The sequence below is a fragment of the Drepanopeziza brunnea genome (genome assembly GCF_022702325.1).
Source record: "Drepanopeziza brunnea f. sp. 'multigermtubi' strain 214-2 chromosome Unknown ctg10, whole genome shotgun sequence".
Taxonomy (NCBI): Eukaryota; Fungi; Ascomycota; class Leotiomycetes; order Helotiales; family Drepanopezizaceae; genus Drepanopeziza; species Drepanopeziza brunnea.
Window position 1 is genome coordinate 1,956,748 of NW_027094073.1, and position 17,637 is coordinate 1,974,384.

Consider the following 17,637-nt stretch of genomic DNA (forward strand, 5'->3'; position numbering starts at 1 on the left):
TGGGCGAAAAAATTATGTCCCGCGAAAAAATTATGTCCCGCTTCAACGCTAAAAATCGCGGGGAACGTAGACACTTATATTGCTCATAACATTGCTCACAACGTTGCAATAATATATATATATATATATTTAATAATGTTATTCATTCTCAATTAAGCTACGAAAAAATTATTTCACCGCGTGTCCCTTGAATTGAATTAAGAGATGCTACAGATCGAATCGATATCGAATCTTCTTTCTCTTCAAGCTCTTTTTCAGGCTCTTCCCACCTAGTAAGCATCATTTTTGCTAAAGGAGACGAAAGTAAGGTATTTAATCTTTCATCTTCGTCGTCATCGCTAATTTGAATGCAAGATAATGGGTTTTGTCTGATTCGAAAGCGTTTTTCCTTTGTAAGGATTTAAGGATCGATTGAATACGAAGGGTCCGCGAATGTAGCAAGATCTCTTTCTTGAACTTCTTTTAACGCAGCTTTTTCGTTTACAACTGCGTCTCGAAAAGAAATCAAATCAATATTATTAGCTTCTAGTTCTTTTGCTATAAGTTGCTTTTCGCGGTCTCGAATAAGGACTTCTCGTTCGGGTGGAATGTGTATAGGAATCCCTCGACTTTGTTGCTTATACGCTTCGTTTAATTATTTCTTTCGCTTTTTTTCGGCTTTCCGATTAAGAACTCCTTGATTATAACGATCGTTTCGAATTTTAATCGTTGCTGACTTGAGTTTAGCGTTCGCTATCTTAAGACTAGCTTCTTGCTTTTTTATCTCTATAGCCTTGACTTTTTCGAGTGCTTTAGAAGCTAGTATATTCTCTCCCGTTTGCAAACTCGACCTTTTAATCAGCTTTTTCCGATGTGTATCGCGCTGAAGCTTTTGATTTTTATCGAGTTCTGCTTGATCAAGGCTTCTTCGTAACAACTAAGTCTCGGTACCTTGTTTCGCGATATCGAAGCGTTGGCGGCTAGGAGAAGAAAGAGCTATTCTGATCTTATCGTTCAGATCGTCGAGTTGCTTTACGCAATCTTGAAAAGATTGAGGAGGTCGAGGTAGCGCAGGAAGAGGTAATTCGTCAGGTTGCTTATCGATTGAAAAAGAATATTCATCTTCTTCAAGATCAGACGTTTCTCCGTACTCGAGTATATGCAATCCCGCCTCTTTCTTACTCTTTTTACTATACTCTTTCAATTTGCGTTGAATTTAAGAAAAGCTGATCGGCCACATTCTTGCATCTCGAAAAGCGTGTTTGATATTCCGAGTTGTAAAGGTTTGCTCGCGAATTTGAAGAAGGTCTCGCATAAACGATGAGATAGTATATTCAGCTTCGAAGCCTCGAATAGCATCCATGATAGCACATTGTTGATTATGTTTCCAAGTGCGAAAGCAGCCGACATCGAAAGGTTGTAAAAGATGAGTTTGATAAGAAGGGAATTTGATAAGCCATATACGATTTTGTTTAGCTAATAGAATGAAATTTGAAGCTTCGTGGCAAAGCTGACTATCAAGTAATAATATCATCTACGGTTTATCGGGTCCTTGATCGGTATGCTTAATAAAGTGCTTAAGCCACTCTATAGTAATCCTATCGTTCGTATAACCGGATTCGGAAACAGTGACAACTTCATGTCTAGTCATCTTTTCGGAAAACCAAGACGCTATAATTTGCTTTCCGGGCATAATAATTATTAGAGGAATAGCTTTTCTATCGGCAAGAATAGCTTCGATCATAGTTACGGATAGTCGATTTTCATAGATTCCTGTATACATCTTTTTGATTCCGATAGGTACGATAACTTCTTCTTCGGCCGGCATACAAATCCGCGCGCCTTTCTCATCTATATTTGCGATTCTATGCTTATCTTTAAGCTTAATTCCGCAGAACTGGATAGCAAGAACAAGCTCGGTATAGAACCAGTTGGAGAGAGATTTCTCGGTATGCATATCGACGCGATAAGATGCGATTGGTTTAGTCCGTATAGCATAGAGTTCTGCTGTATTTCTTAACCAAGATTGAAACTAACGCTAAGAAGGTTCTGGCTTATTTTCTTGTATTTTAAGGTAGCAAATGCATCGATAAAGCATACGCTTAGTAGCTCTTTTCCCTCCTTTAGTTGCTTGATCTGCGGCGTAGATCAAAACAGCTTTGTGCTGTGCTGCTGATAGAACTATAAGCCTCCCTACTTGTAGCGCTTTCCCCTTTTTCAATCGAGCTTGTTTAGCTTGATACTTATTCCATCTTCGCTTTAAAGTATCAGGCTTCTCTATTATATGAATGCGACTCGCAGTAAGAAGTGTTTCGGAAGGGTTTTCGAGGAGCTATTCGAATGCTAACTGTATTCGCTTATGTTGAGAAGCTTTTAAGAGCTTCTAGTATTCAGAATTAAGATCAGGAGGTGCAAGAGCGCGCGCGCGTTTTTTGCTCATTTTTATTTGGGTACGTAGGTCAATGTTTGATGGAAAATGTTGTGTTGAAGTGTTGTTGAAGTGTCTACGTTCCTCGCGATTTTTGGCGTTGAAGCGGGACATAATTTTTTCGCGGGACATAATTTTTTCGCCCACTTTAAGGAAGGGCCCCAAAAGTTGCGACGTCAAGGCCCACTATTAGAGTATTGTGGAGTCACGAGTAGTTGCCGCCGAGAAAGTTTATTGTCGCATCATTCGGCTTGGACAGAGACTGGGTGCGCATTGTGCAATCGATGCACGTAAAGACGTGATTGCAACCCCTTGGTTTGGGACGGGCTTGGAGGTGGTGCGGAACTGGATATACCGTATTGTGTGTAGATGTAGAAGGGGAGCGGGGGGAGGGGGTCTCGGAGACGCTGTGGAAGTCCTTCAGGTGCAGTACTAACGATGTTATAATGCATAAACCCCCTTCTCGCACCAAAGCTAAAGGTCAATACTTCGAAAAGAAAATCTATATTAATCAGAATCTATTAATCCCAACTTCGAAGAACAAATTGATTGGACCATTAAGCTTAGATCTGCTTATTTAATAGAACTAGATGCATAAGATAAGAGCTGAAATCGTCCCCCTCGGTTTCTTTTTCTTCAATCCTTTTAAAAATTTGCAAGGTTAACTTTAAATACTAAGCGAAAGCCAACTTTCTATACTTTCTGCTTTACCTAACTTTATTAAATGATAATATAGATTAAAAACCGTTTTATAGTTATAAGCTATTCGTATTTATTAAAGGCTTCTGATTTTTATATGTCCTTCAAAGCCTACAATTGTTAAAAAATTTAAGCTCTTAAATAGAAAAGTTTTAGTATGAAATAAATGTTTGTGTATTATTTGTTCTGGGGTACTGTAAGTTGTACCGGTACATGTTGACTAATGGGCAAGTAGCCTTGGATTGGCTTGGATATGAAGATCGATATACATTTTGTTTTAACTTAGGAGTCTTTGGGGCTCGGTCTTTGGGTAGTTAGTTCACTTTGTAAAGGATTAACTACCGCGCTTGGGAACGAGGAGCAGCTCGATCATGCTGACAGAGCGCCCCTTCCAACTTGGTGTTTACCGAACCAGCCTCCATCGAATCTTGAGAAAAGGAGAAAACCGGAGCAGATTTCTTAAACAATACAATACCAGATACTTCCCCAACTGATACATACGACCATAGACTGAGGAGAATTGGGCATCCCGTTCGCTCTGCCATACACAAGCCTCAGATCGGCAGATTAGTAGTTGGGTGGGTGACCACCAGCGAATACCTGCTGTTGTATGTTTTTGCCAACTTCTCTTTTGTTCTCTCTACCTCATATAAATTCGCATAGAGCACTTGGACGTATATAAGGCCAATAGTCAGTGCACTCACTGACAATGGACCTGTGAGCTCTCGGTTAAAAAAAGGTTTGAGCTTCTTTGATCAGGTAAGATTACGGTTTCCTTGTATCGCTTTCTCCAAGTGCCGCGAGTGCGAAGCCCGAGCCTGACGTGATCGTGATTGTGATCGTGATCGTGGTCGTCGACCCTGGTCCAGTCCCGTCTATCAACGCACCAGCTACTTCTACGATCCGGGATGTTTTGATGCGGGAAATTCAGCTACCGCATCACGTAACCCATACCAGCTTTCTCCAGTGGATGATCAAACGTTCCGAGGTGCAGGCGAAGGAATATGGCGCACATAGACAGGCGAGTTGCATCATTCCCTTGGTACAGCTCAGCTGTATCTACGATTCAACCTGATATATTCATTCAAGTGTTCTATTACAGCCCCACCATATCTCTGAGATATTTGACCATTAATCTGTCGCTTTTTATATCCTCGATAATCGACAAGTGAAAACAGAAAAACATTATGGCACCAACACGCACCTCGTTGGCAGCTGGTAATGGAGCCGCTGTCGAGCCAGAGGCCAAGAAGATCAAGCCCAACCCTGCGACGGATCCCGTTGTCTACGATATCTTCCACCAGAAGTTCACCAGCGACGGTCTCCCTTCCACTCCGGAAGGGTGGATCGAGCGCGCTCGCCACGTAAGCGAGATCTTGGCTCAAGATGTTGCTGCGCGAGACATTGGGAGTAGGTCTCCCAGAGCAGAAGTTGCACTCTTGAAGAGTGCCGGGCTCTTGAAAGTTCTTGGACCAAGAAAATTCGATGGAGGAGGACAAAGCTGGGAGGTTGGCTATAGGGTCATCCGAGAGGTGGCGAAGGGCGATGGGAGTTTGGGCATGCTGTTGGGGTATCACTTGTTGTGGAGTACGACGGCGAACGTGGTAGGGACTGAGGAGCAGAAAGAGAGAATCCAGAAACTGATTATTGAGAATAACTACTTTGTTGGAGGTAAGTCATCTTGGATTTAAATTGGGAGTAACTTACTGACAGACGAAGGTGCTGTCAACCCCCGGGACAATGACTTGAGCATCACCGAAGAGAGTGGCGAGCTGATATTTGATGGCTTTAAGAATTTCAATACCGGTGGCGTTATATCGGATCTTACTGTCTTGGAAGGTGTCTACGCAGGTACCGACGATCACATCTTTGCCTTCGTTCCCACCGCTCAGCCCGGCATGGAGTTCGCAGTAGGTCCCTCTCCTTATCCGCCCCCGATTCTGAATTTCCCTACCCAGAAAGAATGAAGAATGAACTAACATTATTTCCTAAGCACAACTGGAACAACATTGGTCTCCGTCTTACAGAATCCGGCTCTGTCCGCATCAATAAAATCCGTGTTCCTTGGGCCGACGCCCTGGGCTGGGACGTCAACACCAAAGCCCCAGACCCAGCATACCTCTCCATCCCCTTCGCCACGCTGCTCCTCCCCACCATCCAGCTCGTCTTCTCCAACTTCTATCTTGGCATCGCCCAAGGCTCCCTCGACTTCGCCAAGAAGTACACCACCACCGCGACACGCGCTTGGCCCTACGGCGGCGACAACAAAGACTCGCCCACGGAAGAGTTCTACATCCTTGAGCGCTACGGGAACTTCTTTGCCCATCTCAGAGCGGCTGAGGCGCTGGCTGACCGTGCTGGGAAGGTGATTTCGGAGGACGTGTATGCCAAGCATGGCGAGAAGAGGACGATCAGTGAGAGGGAGCGAGGCGATGCCGCGGAGTGGGTGGCCAGTGTCAAGGTGGTGACGACGGATACGGCGCTCAGGGTTACATCAGGGGTGTTCGAGGTTACGGGCAGTCGAGCGACAGGAAAGAAGGTTGGGCTGGATCGGTTTTGGAGGGATGTCAGGACGCATTCGCTGCACGATCCTGTGGCGTATAAGAATAGGGAGTTGGGCGAATATGTGTTGTTGGATAAGGTAGGCTGTTCTTCTGAGTGGAATTCTGCGCTGCGAGTACTGACAAGAGATTAGATTCCTGAGGTCACCTGGTATACGTGAATGTTGATATTTTCGTTGAGGAAAGTATAGCTGCAGAGCAGAGGTAGTCTTGGTGATGATGTAGCGTGTCTCAACAAATACAATCTTGATCCTATCGATCTCTGTCCGACTATATCATGCCGCTGTGCTTCTATTTCTGTACTGATCGATTCAACTCCGAACTGGCCGAATTATTATACATGTGCTCCTCCTCTCCTGGTATCCAAGTCATGCGGAACAGTGCATTAAACTGATTCTTCCTCGGCCTGTTTATCTCAAATATTTTCTCCTTCAGACTCGAATCGTCGATACCAGACCCCGCGAGATATCAACTTGAAGTCGGCGGTATACGGGTTTGATAGCGCTGACAAGAGATTTCGACGTGGCATTACTGATCGATTCATCGGTCAATTTGAGATCAAAGAGGATTTGAATTTAGTGCTGAGTTTCGTACGTTGAACAGTTCGGATTCCTGAAGTTGACTAAAGAGACAAGGTGGGCATACAAGTAAACAAACCCTTTTTTATCTACCCTTTTTGGCCGTTGAAGGTGAAGTCCCGTTGATGCTTTTTTCCCAGATGATGATAAAAGCGTCAAAGACTTAGAGGCAAGCGGCAACGAAAGAATTACCATATAAATAAAAGTTGAGCAACTTCGCTTCTCTAAAAATCCACGGGGCTATCTACACAGCCTCGGCTTTCCATAAAGAATAATCCCTGTCACTTTTTGTTGATGTCAATAGGCGAGCTCGTAGTCTCCTGGAACTTTTCGCCCACAAGGCTGCGATTTTGGGGTCTTGCGCGATCTTTACACCTCTGAACTTTGACACAAACTTCTCCACGCTCACTTCTTACACCTTATTTCTCTCACTCCCTCTGCGACGACGCTGTGAGCTCGATCGTAGCACGAAGCCGCTAATATGGAACCTAGGCGTGTCCCTTTCATTGCTCGTCCGGTTTTTTACCACTCCTACGATGACAGTAATCACCCCGAACCCTGCCAGACTCAACAGGAGCTGCATCGTGCTATGCAAGCTGCTATCAGATCCTGTCCCCCTCATGGAGATTGGACTGAGCAAGATCTTGCCATGCCAGCCTACTCCTCTCTCACAGGCACCGAGGCCTCCCAGACTCTCCACAATCAGCCGATCTATGGCTACAACCCAAGCTGCCAAGATAGGAGCAATCCTGTCTTTGTGTTCAATCCCCGAGCAAATTTCAACATGAACTCCACGTCCAATACGCAGCCTTGTGTCAAATGCGGAAAGCCCGCGGAGAACGTCTGCAAGAATTGCTGTGATGTAGCTGGCTTTGATAACATGTACTAGTAAGTTTGCTTTGACCTTCGATTCTCAATCCCATTCATCAGAAGCACCAGGGACTTGAGATCTACGGCGAACAACAGCGACCATGTCCTAGATCGTGGAAGAGCTAATTAGAAGCGATACTGACTTTCTGTTCCCAGCTGCTCAACTGAATGCAATGTTGCCGACTGGGACCGCCACAAACATGTTTGCAAGCTACTCAATGCTCGGCGAACCACATACCGCGTTGGAGAAATCTTGCAGGAGGTCTTCTATGTTTACAGGAAGAAGATGTTTGACACACCAATCTGTAGCATCGAGAAGAAACAGCACTTTAACTATGAGAGAGTATATATTGAAGAGGCAGGATGCTACAAGCCTATGCTCAAGGATATTGATCACCTCCACCCATTCCCAGAGCACTTATTTGTGGACAATGAAGCTGGAGAGGAGTATAAGCAGGCACTCCTGGTGCACCTGGCAAGCCCTGTGTTTGTCACTTGGATGCATGAGATGCTGGTATACTTCTTGACAGGTAAGCATTGCAGTTTCCCCCGCCTTCTTGTCTATACACACGTATAGATAGATACCTAGCAGAGAGCGAATGTCTAACTGAAGACTCTAGACTTTGGTTTCGGAATGAGCGAGCAAAGCGTGGTTCCAACTCAGCGCCGAGATCTCGTCTCCGTCGATATTCAGGGCAAGGTCGGGCGCTCTGTCTATAACCACTACATCTACGTCATCACGCTGAAGGACGGCCATGGTGTCTACGCTTTCGATCTCTGTGGCGCCACCTACGGATTCGATCAGTCAGTCGACGACTACGACAACTACCAGAAATTCCGCGGCCGGCCCAACCTCCCAGCCTCCAACTACGGCTCCGCAGATTCGATGCGCGCCAAGACCCTGGCCAGTCTTGGGATGAGTAACGGCACCGGGGCGCTTGCTCGTCTCAACCACTATGTTGGGGGGAACTTGGTTGGTGATACGCGGAAGTGGGAGAGAGAATACGTGAGTCCTATCATCTGACGCCACAACGAGTACTTCTCTGAGGAGCGAGGACACGAGACTTACTGACTTGGATTACTCTGATTGCAGGGCACCAATGTTGCGGATCTCCTCCAGCTACCCCGCTACAAGTTCGAATTGCGCAAGGATGAATTGGTACACTACCTGAGCTACATGATTCAGCGGCACATCGATGAGGTGGGCAGTTTTAGCAATGGCGACAAGAGTGGCAAGGGTGGCTTCAAGCTGAACCCTGACTCCAAGAGCTTCTGCGAGAAATAATCTGCTGAAGAAAATATCGTTCTGGTCAAGGCGTGAGGGAGGGTTGAAAATGCTGAGTGGTCTTGAGAATTTGTAGCTGGCTCACTTACACCTCGTAAGTTGGTCGAGTTGGATGCATAGATCCGATAGCTACTTGCCCCTTCGTGGTATAATGAAACCTCCATTCTGATCCATCTGAGGCAAACCCATTTTTTGTGGATGTTGCTTATAGCATCGTGAAACGATTGACGGGAAACTATTCAAGTATTAGCATGATTACCGCGTTTTATTCAAAGGTTGTCAATCAGCCCAGCGTAAACAACTTCGGATCTACTCTACATTTCCTTGGAGGAGAAGAATTTAACCTTTCAATCTGTTCGAGCATTATCTAAAAGAGTATCCGCTGCTGACTGATTCCATAATCGATTTAGCTCTGAAATGGAATGTTAGGACTGGTTTTGCGTTGAAAATTCTTTTCTTTTTCGAGACAGCAAGTCAGGAGATCACAACGGGACAGGGGCTGGGCCAGGGGAGCTTCTACGGAACTACAATTCTATGGTTGCGAGAGGACATTTTCCCTAGCTCTCGAGTGAAATAAAGGATATCAGATAATTTCTTGCAGTGTTGAGAGTAATTAAGGGCTATCTAGACTGCTGAGACCCCAGAGGCTGTTGAGTGTTTAATCTCCAGGAGAGCTGTGGTCTTTTGGAACTACACATCTTTCTAGAGCAATTGAACCGGCGATTGGTCTTAGAGAAGTGAGAAAATATTTCCTAGATGTTCAAATTCACTATGATACATATATATGGCTTGTTTGGATCACATTAGTATGTATTGTTGATATTTTCACCCTTGCTTACTTCTTTGTTTACATGCTCGCTTAACTATAGACCCCCTGGACAGTCGATGGAATCAAAGCTGGCATAGAATGAGCAAATCGATTTGCTTTCAAAGAAAATAGTGAAAGCATAAATCCTGGTGGTAGAGGGCTGAGAACGGTCCTACAGAAGATGGCTATTGTCATATCGGGACGCCGCAAGGCTAAATCTCTTGAACGCGCTAAGCCGAAAATGTCACTAGTCGATTTTGGGGTTCCTGACGCGACTCCCGACCAAACAAAGACTACCTATCCTAACGTTACCATCCCGACCTCTCAAAAACTCAACTCCGAACACCTCTGAATGACAGATCGACGACCGTCAAAATGGGACAAGGAGATACAGTAGCATGCGACTGGTAAGCTTTCCACCCGAATACGGATTACCCCCTTCTGCCAGTGCGCGAATCGCTCGATCAGCCAGCATTTGACGAGACCGACGATGAAGCTCACATTTCTCTCCCAAGTCCTCTACATGAGAGCTTCGTGGCGCCTCCGCGATATGTCAGCGGCTATGGGGTGCGTCTGGTGCGCAATGGGGAGAAGCCTGTATGTGTATCTCCTATCCCCCATCCCTTCACCTTCAATATTTTGAGACTTGGCGCTCTTCAGGGCTGAGCTCTTGATAAATTCCCAGCTCTATAAGTTGTGTGAAATACAATGCTGATACTGAAGAAGAAATGGTTGAAGGAAGCCAAGAACTCGCATGCTGCTGCCTCTACAATTGCTGATGCCTCCACTCCAACTGCTGCTGCTACCGCCACCACTTCGAACACCACCTGTACTGCTCAAACTCAACAAGCACCCAAGAAGATCGGCGGGCTTGATTCCTACACAACCCCATACATCCCCCCGGCTCAGGCTGCAGACGACGTCTTCGATTCCATGGGTCCTCCGCTCTGCAAACCTAAGGCACGCATCACGTTGAACATCGGTGGGTTGGCTAAGAAGCTTAAGGCCGCAGGTGGTATTATCCCCACCCAGTGAAGCCATCCGCTAATCATCTTGCAGAGAAGACCGCCGCCGCGACGACCAAGCGCGTGAAGCTTAAGAATAAACACACAACCAGACGCAAGAGGCAAGCGACGAATGTAGTGGTTCACGACGGATTCTCCCAGCTCCTCGCTGCCGAGACGGAGGAAACGATGGACGTTGACAACTAGAATACCCCGTAGCTTGAGTCCTTGGGTGGGAGATATTCAGAATTCTGCTGCGCGTTGGCTGCTCGTTTTTTGTGTTTCCTCTGGGTTGAATTATGCAATGCGTCTTTGATGATGGTGACGGTATCCTGGCAGTATTTCAAAGGATATTGCAAAATTCCCTTTCCATCGCAACAACTTGTCTCCTTGCGATGACCTTGGAATCAAGAGGTGCCATTTGCTCGTCTACTTGTCTGTCTTGTGTTCTTGGACAGTCCCTTTTGAAAATATAGTGTTCTACTGATAATCTTGTAGGTGTGCCCAAATAGCTTGGCGGCGGTCGATGGACAGCGTCTTGTAACACTTTGAGCTTATATCGTTCAAGTATTCTCCATCCTGATCCTTCCTCTTCTTTGAAAGATCATGTTCTCCTGTTTCTCTTTCTTCTATTTCAGTAATATCAGACTCAGCTCCAGAGCCTCCCATCGCCAGAATATTGAACCGCAGAAGAAGTTCCAACTTGGCCACCGAAACCCGCCAATAATGGACCAACCCGTCGGAATATTGCTGCCTGAATCCACAGCAACTACACCTATGGGAGGCGGACCATGTGGCTCCTATGCGAGAAATGTCAATCCCAATTTCTGCTGCCTCGTCTGTAAAGATGCCCCAGGCTCGGAGATGGTAGTAAGCACAGGACATTCTACAGCTCACAAGAATTCCCAAAAGCCCACCAAGCCGCCCCATATGCCGTGGTCCAGGAAAATTTACATGAGAAAAAATTTCTAACGCGCCGGGGCAATTCTTCAACAGATATTCTACATCTACCGGGAGCAGATATTCGATATCGAAATCGATAACATCGAGTGTAGCGATGCAGAAATCACCGTTCAGGATGCCGGAGCGCATCCAGAATGAGAACATACCGCTTTGGACTACCTCTGCAAGTTCCCAAACGGCTATCACCACCGGTAGCCCGAGAGCAAGAGGTTGTGTCTATCTTACGGTGCGGGGAAGTACTCGTTGGCCATGTATGCACGGGATCACCAGGTACATTCTCGCAGGTACATAGGAAGACGAGTCAGGATCCATCCTCTCTCAAATCAGAGCCTGACGACGGAAAACCACAGGGATCTAATCCCAGATGCGAGGAAGTGTGTCACGAATCCAAGAATGGATCAGCAGCTTCGAATGACGCCGGAAATCAGCTACGGGCAGCCTGGAGTGGCCTGAGATCAACCCGTCTTATGCTTTGGATTAGGTCTCGCTGAAGACGTCACTGGTCGCTGGCGGGCCAGATGTCTTTGCGCTGGACTTCACGGGTGCGGAGAAGGGCTAATACGAGGCTGTCTGTCGTTCTGTGGGAAGAGTATTACGGCACTCGAGTTGAGAGGCTCCTGTGGTATGGGAAGTGGGGGAATAATGGACGCTTTGGGTCCATGCTGGTTTGCAAAGCGCCGGTTCTGGCTGATCCCGAGATGGATATGCAGAATTTGCGTTTCAGGCGTGCGGACATGCATTGGGGCGTCTCGGGAGACCTGGTTGGAGCTGTCACGCAGTGGATAGAGGGCAGGGACATGGAAACCCGGGATTTTCTGGCAAGGCCAAAGGTGGGTTTCGTGGCTTTGCGTGGCGAGCTGTTGGAGTACGTGAAGACTTGGTTGGAGGAGCGTTCAAATAAAGAGTGGAAGATCGCAATGAAGAAGGTCGGCGCTGAGCAGCATAGCTGGCTATGTAGAGCAGGGGTTGAGTGAGAATGTATGAAATATCAGATGGGTATCAGATGTTTCGGAATCGTGCTAGAGTACGAGGAACTATGGCCGTTTTGAGAGATTGTTAGATGTTTTGAATTTCCTTAAAATTCTGCTCCTCGGTGAAGCCTTGAGCTGAAAAGAAGAATATCTACTTCAAACTTGATCGCGCGTAAGCTATGTCTTTTCTTTCCGCCCTTTGGAGGTCTGTTTTTGGCTGTTACATAATCAAACCTAGCATTGAGCTTTTCAAAGGACCACGCAGGATGATCTACGGGCCTGGATATATAAGAAGCTGACGGGCCCACTCAGCGACAACGATGAGAGAGAGAGTATCTGGATCAAGTGGAGCGAGGAAGCTTCGACATTGATGCTCACCTCGATCAAGAATTGGGAACAGAAGGAGAACTTGACCTTGCCTAATCTGCTTGGCTTGAACGTCAAGGTATACGAGTAGAAGAAAGTGGATCTTGTTAAGCATGTCGAGGATGCCTTGAAAAAATACCACGTCGACATGACGGAATTGGCAAACATCTGTACGGTTGTTGCTTGGGGCTAGCTCTATGTCCGCAGTACAAACGGGATAGGAACTTGGATGTAAGTGACTCTTCGTTACCTAATTTTCAGGCCGTTGAGCTTATTTATGTTGCTCCTGGATCAAATTGGCCGTCTTCTGTTGGCTTTCATGGTGAGGATTGAGGGATGAGACTTGGAAATTTTGCCGAACCGGCTTTCAGGGGCTCGGCTGTTGAGCCAATGAAAACACTCCATTGGCGAGCTTGGCCAGCAGTCCAGCAACAAAGATGCAGAACCATCAAGTGTGTGACCGTCATGGACCCCATAGTAGTCGCGTATACGGGAAGCTCCTCAAATGAAATAAACTCTCTCAGCTACAACAAGCTTGGATCGTATTCGCCTTGTGGCCTATCCAGCAAGCAGGCTGCTTCATCGGGATCCGCATCGAGTACCCCAAAGCTCGGCACCGGAACAGCACCTTTGGTTTACAAACAGTAAGATCTTCTTTATTCTCCATAAATACCGAACCAGCACTGACACCTCTCGAAAGTAGTGGCGCCCGCTACACCGAAGGCTACCTCCTCTGCCTCACCATCTTCATAACCGGCTACCGGTGCTAGCTCTCGCTGTACTAAATCCTCGGTACTTTTATGACAGAGATGAAAGCTTCGTCCCAAACAGGAGTGCTTTTCTGTGTCTTTGAGACAGCTGGCCAGGCCGTCTCGTATGGGATTAATTCGCATACTGGCGGTGGAGAACGACTGCCCTTTACGTCAACTGTGCTGTGCTGGCGCTGAAGATATATTGTAGGAGGCGCCGTCGATTCATTTCGAAGTTAACGGTGAGCAGGGCACCTGGTTATGGTGGGGGTGGCGAAGCTGAAAGGTAAAAGTAAAGTGACGAGGACAGCAGTATGAGAGTATAACAATACATATCGTTTCAGAAACACGACAGAGTAGGGCTCAGAGAAACTTTAGAGTCATTAAATTATTCAGAAGTCTGTAAAGTTGTGTTTGGAATAATCTTATCATGTTTCCTCGCCCTAGGACGAAATATGTATGGTCGACATCCAGTGAGTGATACCAGGACCGGTGGTAAGATAGATATGAGCTGTTGAGGAAATGATCCATAGCATGCGTGTCTTTCCCTTAACCAAGAAATGCAGTGTCCAAAGCCTGCATCAACAAAATGGCCATCTCGCGTAAGGATAGGAGGCAGCAAGGCTGACGAATGCAACTACTGTAACTCCTCCCATTAACCTACATACGCTCTCTGCGCGTCGAAAGAGAGCCAAGCCCTTACCTCAAGTTTGACACCCACCTTCATAATCCCCTTTCTCCAACTCGACTTTTTTACTCCCTTCCCGCCAACAACGCCTCCTATCCATTTGCCTCCACTATCACTGCATACCCAGCGCTTCGGGTCACGGTCATTTGATCGAAGCGGCCAGGTATGAACAGACTGCGATTCCCGCGGGTATCTACCAGACCTAAAGCAAACTCCAACACCAAGACGCACATCATCAATACATACTCTCCCTCAATCTCTCTCCAATACCCTGCATAGAACCACTCGAAATTCTTCTCTCCGTCTCCCTATCCCGCCCATCCTCTCCAATAACAACACAGTTCCTCATCTCCCCCTTCTCGTCCACCACCGCGCGTCCAATCCTACCATCCGCCCACTCAATCCGCACCTGCTTGGCCTCCGCGTCAGCAGCGCTGATATCAGAAATTACCCTCTCCCTGCCCTTCCCCTTCTTCGAGACCTTCTCATCAAGCTTGAACTCCCGCCGCAGACTCTTTATTACGGCCACTCGATTATGATAGCCCATCACCTCTCTTCGCAGGGCTCTAACGAAACGACGAAGATCCTGCTTCTTCCCCGCCCCGTCTGGGGCAGACATGGCTACGCTGCCCTTTCCGTGAGGTAGATGTTTCTCTGCTAATGCCGCGAGCGGAATTGCCGGGGGGAAGGTATGTCGATGCACACGGAGCAGTGCAGAGCCCTTCCAGGGTTTGTTCAGCATAACGTAATAGGGGCGTATGAATCTCCCTGTGCTCGACACGTCGATCCTGATGCCCAGCACATTGCCACCGTCGACAGAGTTTGGATCGGGATCCTGGACGCGGAAGGTGGTGATGCCTGCGCATGTCCGATACAGGTTCTCTTGTTTGTGGGCCAGCTGCGCGGTGGAGGCTGCGAGAAGGGGGTCGGCGTCTGCTGGGATGGAGGACTGAGAGGAGGGGGCCTTTTGGGAGGCGAGGAGGCGGGTCAGGGTTACGCGGGTGTGGCGGGAGGAGAGAATTGTTGATGCCTGGAGTTTTCGTTGGGCTTTGAGAGCAAGGACTGGATCTGTTAGCAGGGCAAATGAATGAGCATTGGAGAGGATGTTTACTTTGTTCCCGAAGTGAGGATATCTCGTTGTCGAGCCGCTCGCCGACCGTATCATCTTCTTCTATGATAGGGGCGTCTGTTGGGAGAAGCATGATAACGAATGATAAGTGCTTGATGTAGCAGACTCAGCCGATACTGTAGTACTGAATGAGTTGCCGTCGTCAAAATAGAGCGCGCCGCGTCTATGGTTTGATGTGCGCACCCAGCGCCAGATCACGTGATGGATCTCAGCCCAGGATACGAAGAGCAGTCAGGACAAGGTGCAGTCGTGTGCGTTTTGCCTTCACCACGTTCTCATCTCACATATCAATCTGTTTTCAACAATCGATAAGTCCGCATTGAGCTGTTGCCAATTTTCTGAAAACTCCCGTCTTTGTTGCCTCCCATCCTGCCCATCTTGGCTTTCTATTTTTTTCCCTTCCTTGCCCGGCTCCTGTGCCCCTCGTTGACCGAAGAGGCCACGTTCGCTAGAGTGATCCACACCTATCCCCGACCGACTTTGCCTGCCCAAACAAAGCGCGGTGCCGTAGATCTTTAGAGGCTACGAAGTCTCTAGAGCTCTGCGTCCCTCCAACACAAATACATGTATGCCTTCCCTCGGCGACACGCTCCCCTCGATATCCATTCCCCCTCGTCGTAATATCCAGGACCACGACTCGCAATATCCTCACGCGCAAGAACTCGACCATCTCCCACGTTACACAAGAGACCCCGCCGGTGCAGTAGCAGCAGATAGACCCGAGGACCAGCACCGTTTGCTCGCAACAGACTCGTCTGAGGACGAAGATCCTTCCATGGCTGCCAAATCCAGGCGGCAGCGATCCGGAGATCCCAAAGGGCAGGCCTCGGGAGGGTCGAGCGGGAGCGGCAGTATGAACAACAACGTGGAATACAGGCGCAAGAATGCCTCACTCGAGTCCCCTGATGTTACGGCGAATTTGATGTCCCGCGACTCCTTTACGTTGGATGACCCAGTTCCAGGATCCCCGACCTTGAATAACCATGGCTTTTCTCAGTTGCCATTACAGGACCAGAAGAACTTCGGGCTGCTGGTTCTCCTATACTTTTTGCAAGGGGTGCCGATGGGGCTGGCACTCGGATCTGTGCCGTTTCTGCTGAAGCCGCACATGTCGTATTCTGCGCTGGGTGTTTTCAGCCTGGCCTCATACCCATACTCGCTGAAGCTGCTGTGGAGTCCGGTGGTCGATGCATGCTGGAGTCCAAAGTTCGGGCGAAGGAAGAGTTGGATCATGCCAATTCAGATGATGTCCGGGCTTGGTATGCTCTGGCTCGGGTCAAACGTCAAGGAAATGATGGCTACAGCTGGTGCGGACGGTGGTGCTGGGATCTGGGGCTTTACAGGATGGTGGTTCTTCCTGGTTTTCATGTGTGCAACACAAGATATTGCTGTGGATGGCTGGGCATTGACCTTGTTAACTCCAGGCAATATCTCGTACGCTTCAACAGCACAGACGGTTGGCTTAACTGCTGGCCAATTCATGTCATACACTGTATTCCTTGCCTTCAACTCGCCCGATTTCGCCAACAAATGGTTTAGATCATCGCCTTCAACGGAAGGTGTCATGACTCTCGCAGGGTATCTGACATTCTGGGGATGGGCATATATTTTGGTCACCATCGGCCTTGCGGTCTTCAAGAAAGAGGAGAAGACCAAGAACGAGGACGGCATCTGGGATGTGTACAAGGTCATGTGGGGAGTCTTGAAGCTGAAGAACATCCAGACTATCATCATTATCCACCTGATCGCCAAAATCGGCTTCCAAGCCAACGACGGCGTTACAAATCTTAAGCTCATTGACAAGGGGTTCAGCCAGGAAGATCTCGCTCTCACCGTCCTCATCGACTTTCCCTTCGAGATCGGTCTCGGATACTATGCTGGAAAATGGTCAACAACTTATACGCCCATGCGGCTCTGGTGCTATGGCTTCATAGGTCGTCTTGTTGCAGCCGTACTGGCGCAAATTACGGTCGTAATATTCCCAGCTAAGGGCGTTGATACCTGGTATCTACTCGTAGTCATCGCATCACATATTTTCTCGACCTTCACTAACACGGTTATGTTCGTTGCTGTCTCGGCATTCCATGCTCGGATCGCAGACCCTGTTATTGGAGGGACTTATATGACTCTGCTTGCTACGTATGATCTTTCGTCACTCTGTAATAAACCGACTGACATGATACAGGGTCTCCAATCTCGGTGGCACCTTTCCCCGCTTCTTTGTCCTCAAACTCGTCGACGCCTTCACGGTAGCCTCTTGCATTCCGCCCGGGGTCGGCTTCAAGTTTCCGGAAAACCTCCGTGGGCCCCTCGTAACCAACGCCTTTTCCTGCTCCGCCAGCGCCGAGAAAGACAGGTGCATCCAAGGCGGCGGTACGTGCAATATCACGACGGATGGATATTACGTGATGAACGTGGTGTGTGTGATTATCGGTGTGGTGACTTTTTGGGGGTATATCAAGCCTGCGGCGTTGAGACTGCAGGCGTTGCCTCTCAGGGCGTGGAGAATCTCCGAATAGGGAAAGGAGGGATTGCGAGGTGTGGGAGCAGGTAGAGGGG

General features: G+C 48.0%; 6 protein-coding genes across 6 annotated transcripts; 5 read left to right on the top strand and 1 right to left on the bottom strand.

The window, feature by feature from the left end:
• Nucleotides 1-4,293: 4,293 nt before the first annotated feature.
• Nucleotides 4,294-5,828, top strand: L3040_006212 (uncharacterized protein; the record flags this gene model as incomplete). The annotated part of the gene is made up of 4 exons (XM_007292330.1): nucleotides 4,294-4,777; nucleotides 4,826-5,016; nucleotides 5,100-5,747; nucleotides 5,802-5,828. 4 exons carry the CDS (start codon nucleotides 4,294-4,296, stop codon nucleotides 5,826-5,828), a joined length of 1,350 nt encoding a protein of 449 aa, XP_007292392.1.
• An 898-nt stretch (nucleotides 5,829-6,726) lies between these two features.
• Nucleotides 6,727-8,400, top strand: L3040_006213 (uncharacterized protein; the record flags this gene model as incomplete). Its single annotated transcript, XM_066156918.1, has 4 exons — nucleotides 6,727-7,133; nucleotides 7,272-7,645; nucleotides 7,736-8,121; nucleotides 8,209-8,400. The coding sequence occupies 4 exons, from the start codon at nucleotides 6,727-6,729 to the stop codon at nucleotides 8,398-8,400; spliced, it is 1,359 nt and encodes a 452-aa protein (XP_066011336.1).
• Nucleotides 8,401-9,583: 1,183 nt separating this feature from the next.
• L3040_006214 (uncharacterized protein) lies at nucleotides 9,584-10,419 on the top strand (the record flags this gene model as incomplete). The annotated part of the gene is made up of 4 exons (XM_066156920.1): nucleotides 9,584-9,615; nucleotides 9,724-9,805; nucleotides 9,932-10,223; nucleotides 10,268-10,419. 4 exons carry the CDS (start codon nucleotides 9,584-9,586, stop codon nucleotides 10,417-10,419), a joined length of 558 nt encoding a protein of 185 aa, XP_066011337.1.
• A 1,454-nt stretch (nucleotides 10,420-11,873) lies between these two features.
• On the top strand, nucleotides 11,874-12,603 carry L3040_006215 (uncharacterized protein; the record flags this gene model as incomplete). The annotated part of the gene is made up of 2 exons (XM_066156927.1): nucleotides 11,874-12,145; nucleotides 12,459-12,603. The coding sequence occupies 2 exons, from the start codon at nucleotides 11,874-11,876 to the stop codon at nucleotides 12,601-12,603; spliced, it is 417 nt and encodes a 138-aa protein (XP_066011338.1).
• Nucleotides 12,604-14,184: 1,581 nt separating this feature from the next.
• On the bottom strand, nucleotides 14,185-15,151 carry L3040_006216 (uncharacterized protein; the record flags this gene model as incomplete). Its single annotated transcript, XM_007292334.1, has 2 exons — nucleotides 14,185-15,011; nucleotides 15,061-15,151. The coding sequence occupies 2 exons, from the start codon at nucleotides 15,149-15,151 to the stop codon at nucleotides 14,185-14,187; spliced, it is 918 nt and encodes a 305-aa protein (XP_007292396.1).
• A 495-nt stretch (nucleotides 15,152-15,646) lies between these two features.
• Nucleotides 15,647-17,597, top strand: L3040_006217 (uncharacterized protein; the record flags this gene model as incomplete). The annotated part of the gene is made up of 2 exons (XM_007292335.1): nucleotides 15,647-17,217; nucleotides 17,264-17,597. The coding sequence occupies 2 exons, from the start codon at nucleotides 15,647-15,649 to the stop codon at nucleotides 17,595-17,597; spliced, it is 1,905 nt and encodes a 634-aa protein (XP_007292397.1).
• Nucleotides 17,598-17,637: the final 40 nt, after the last annotated feature.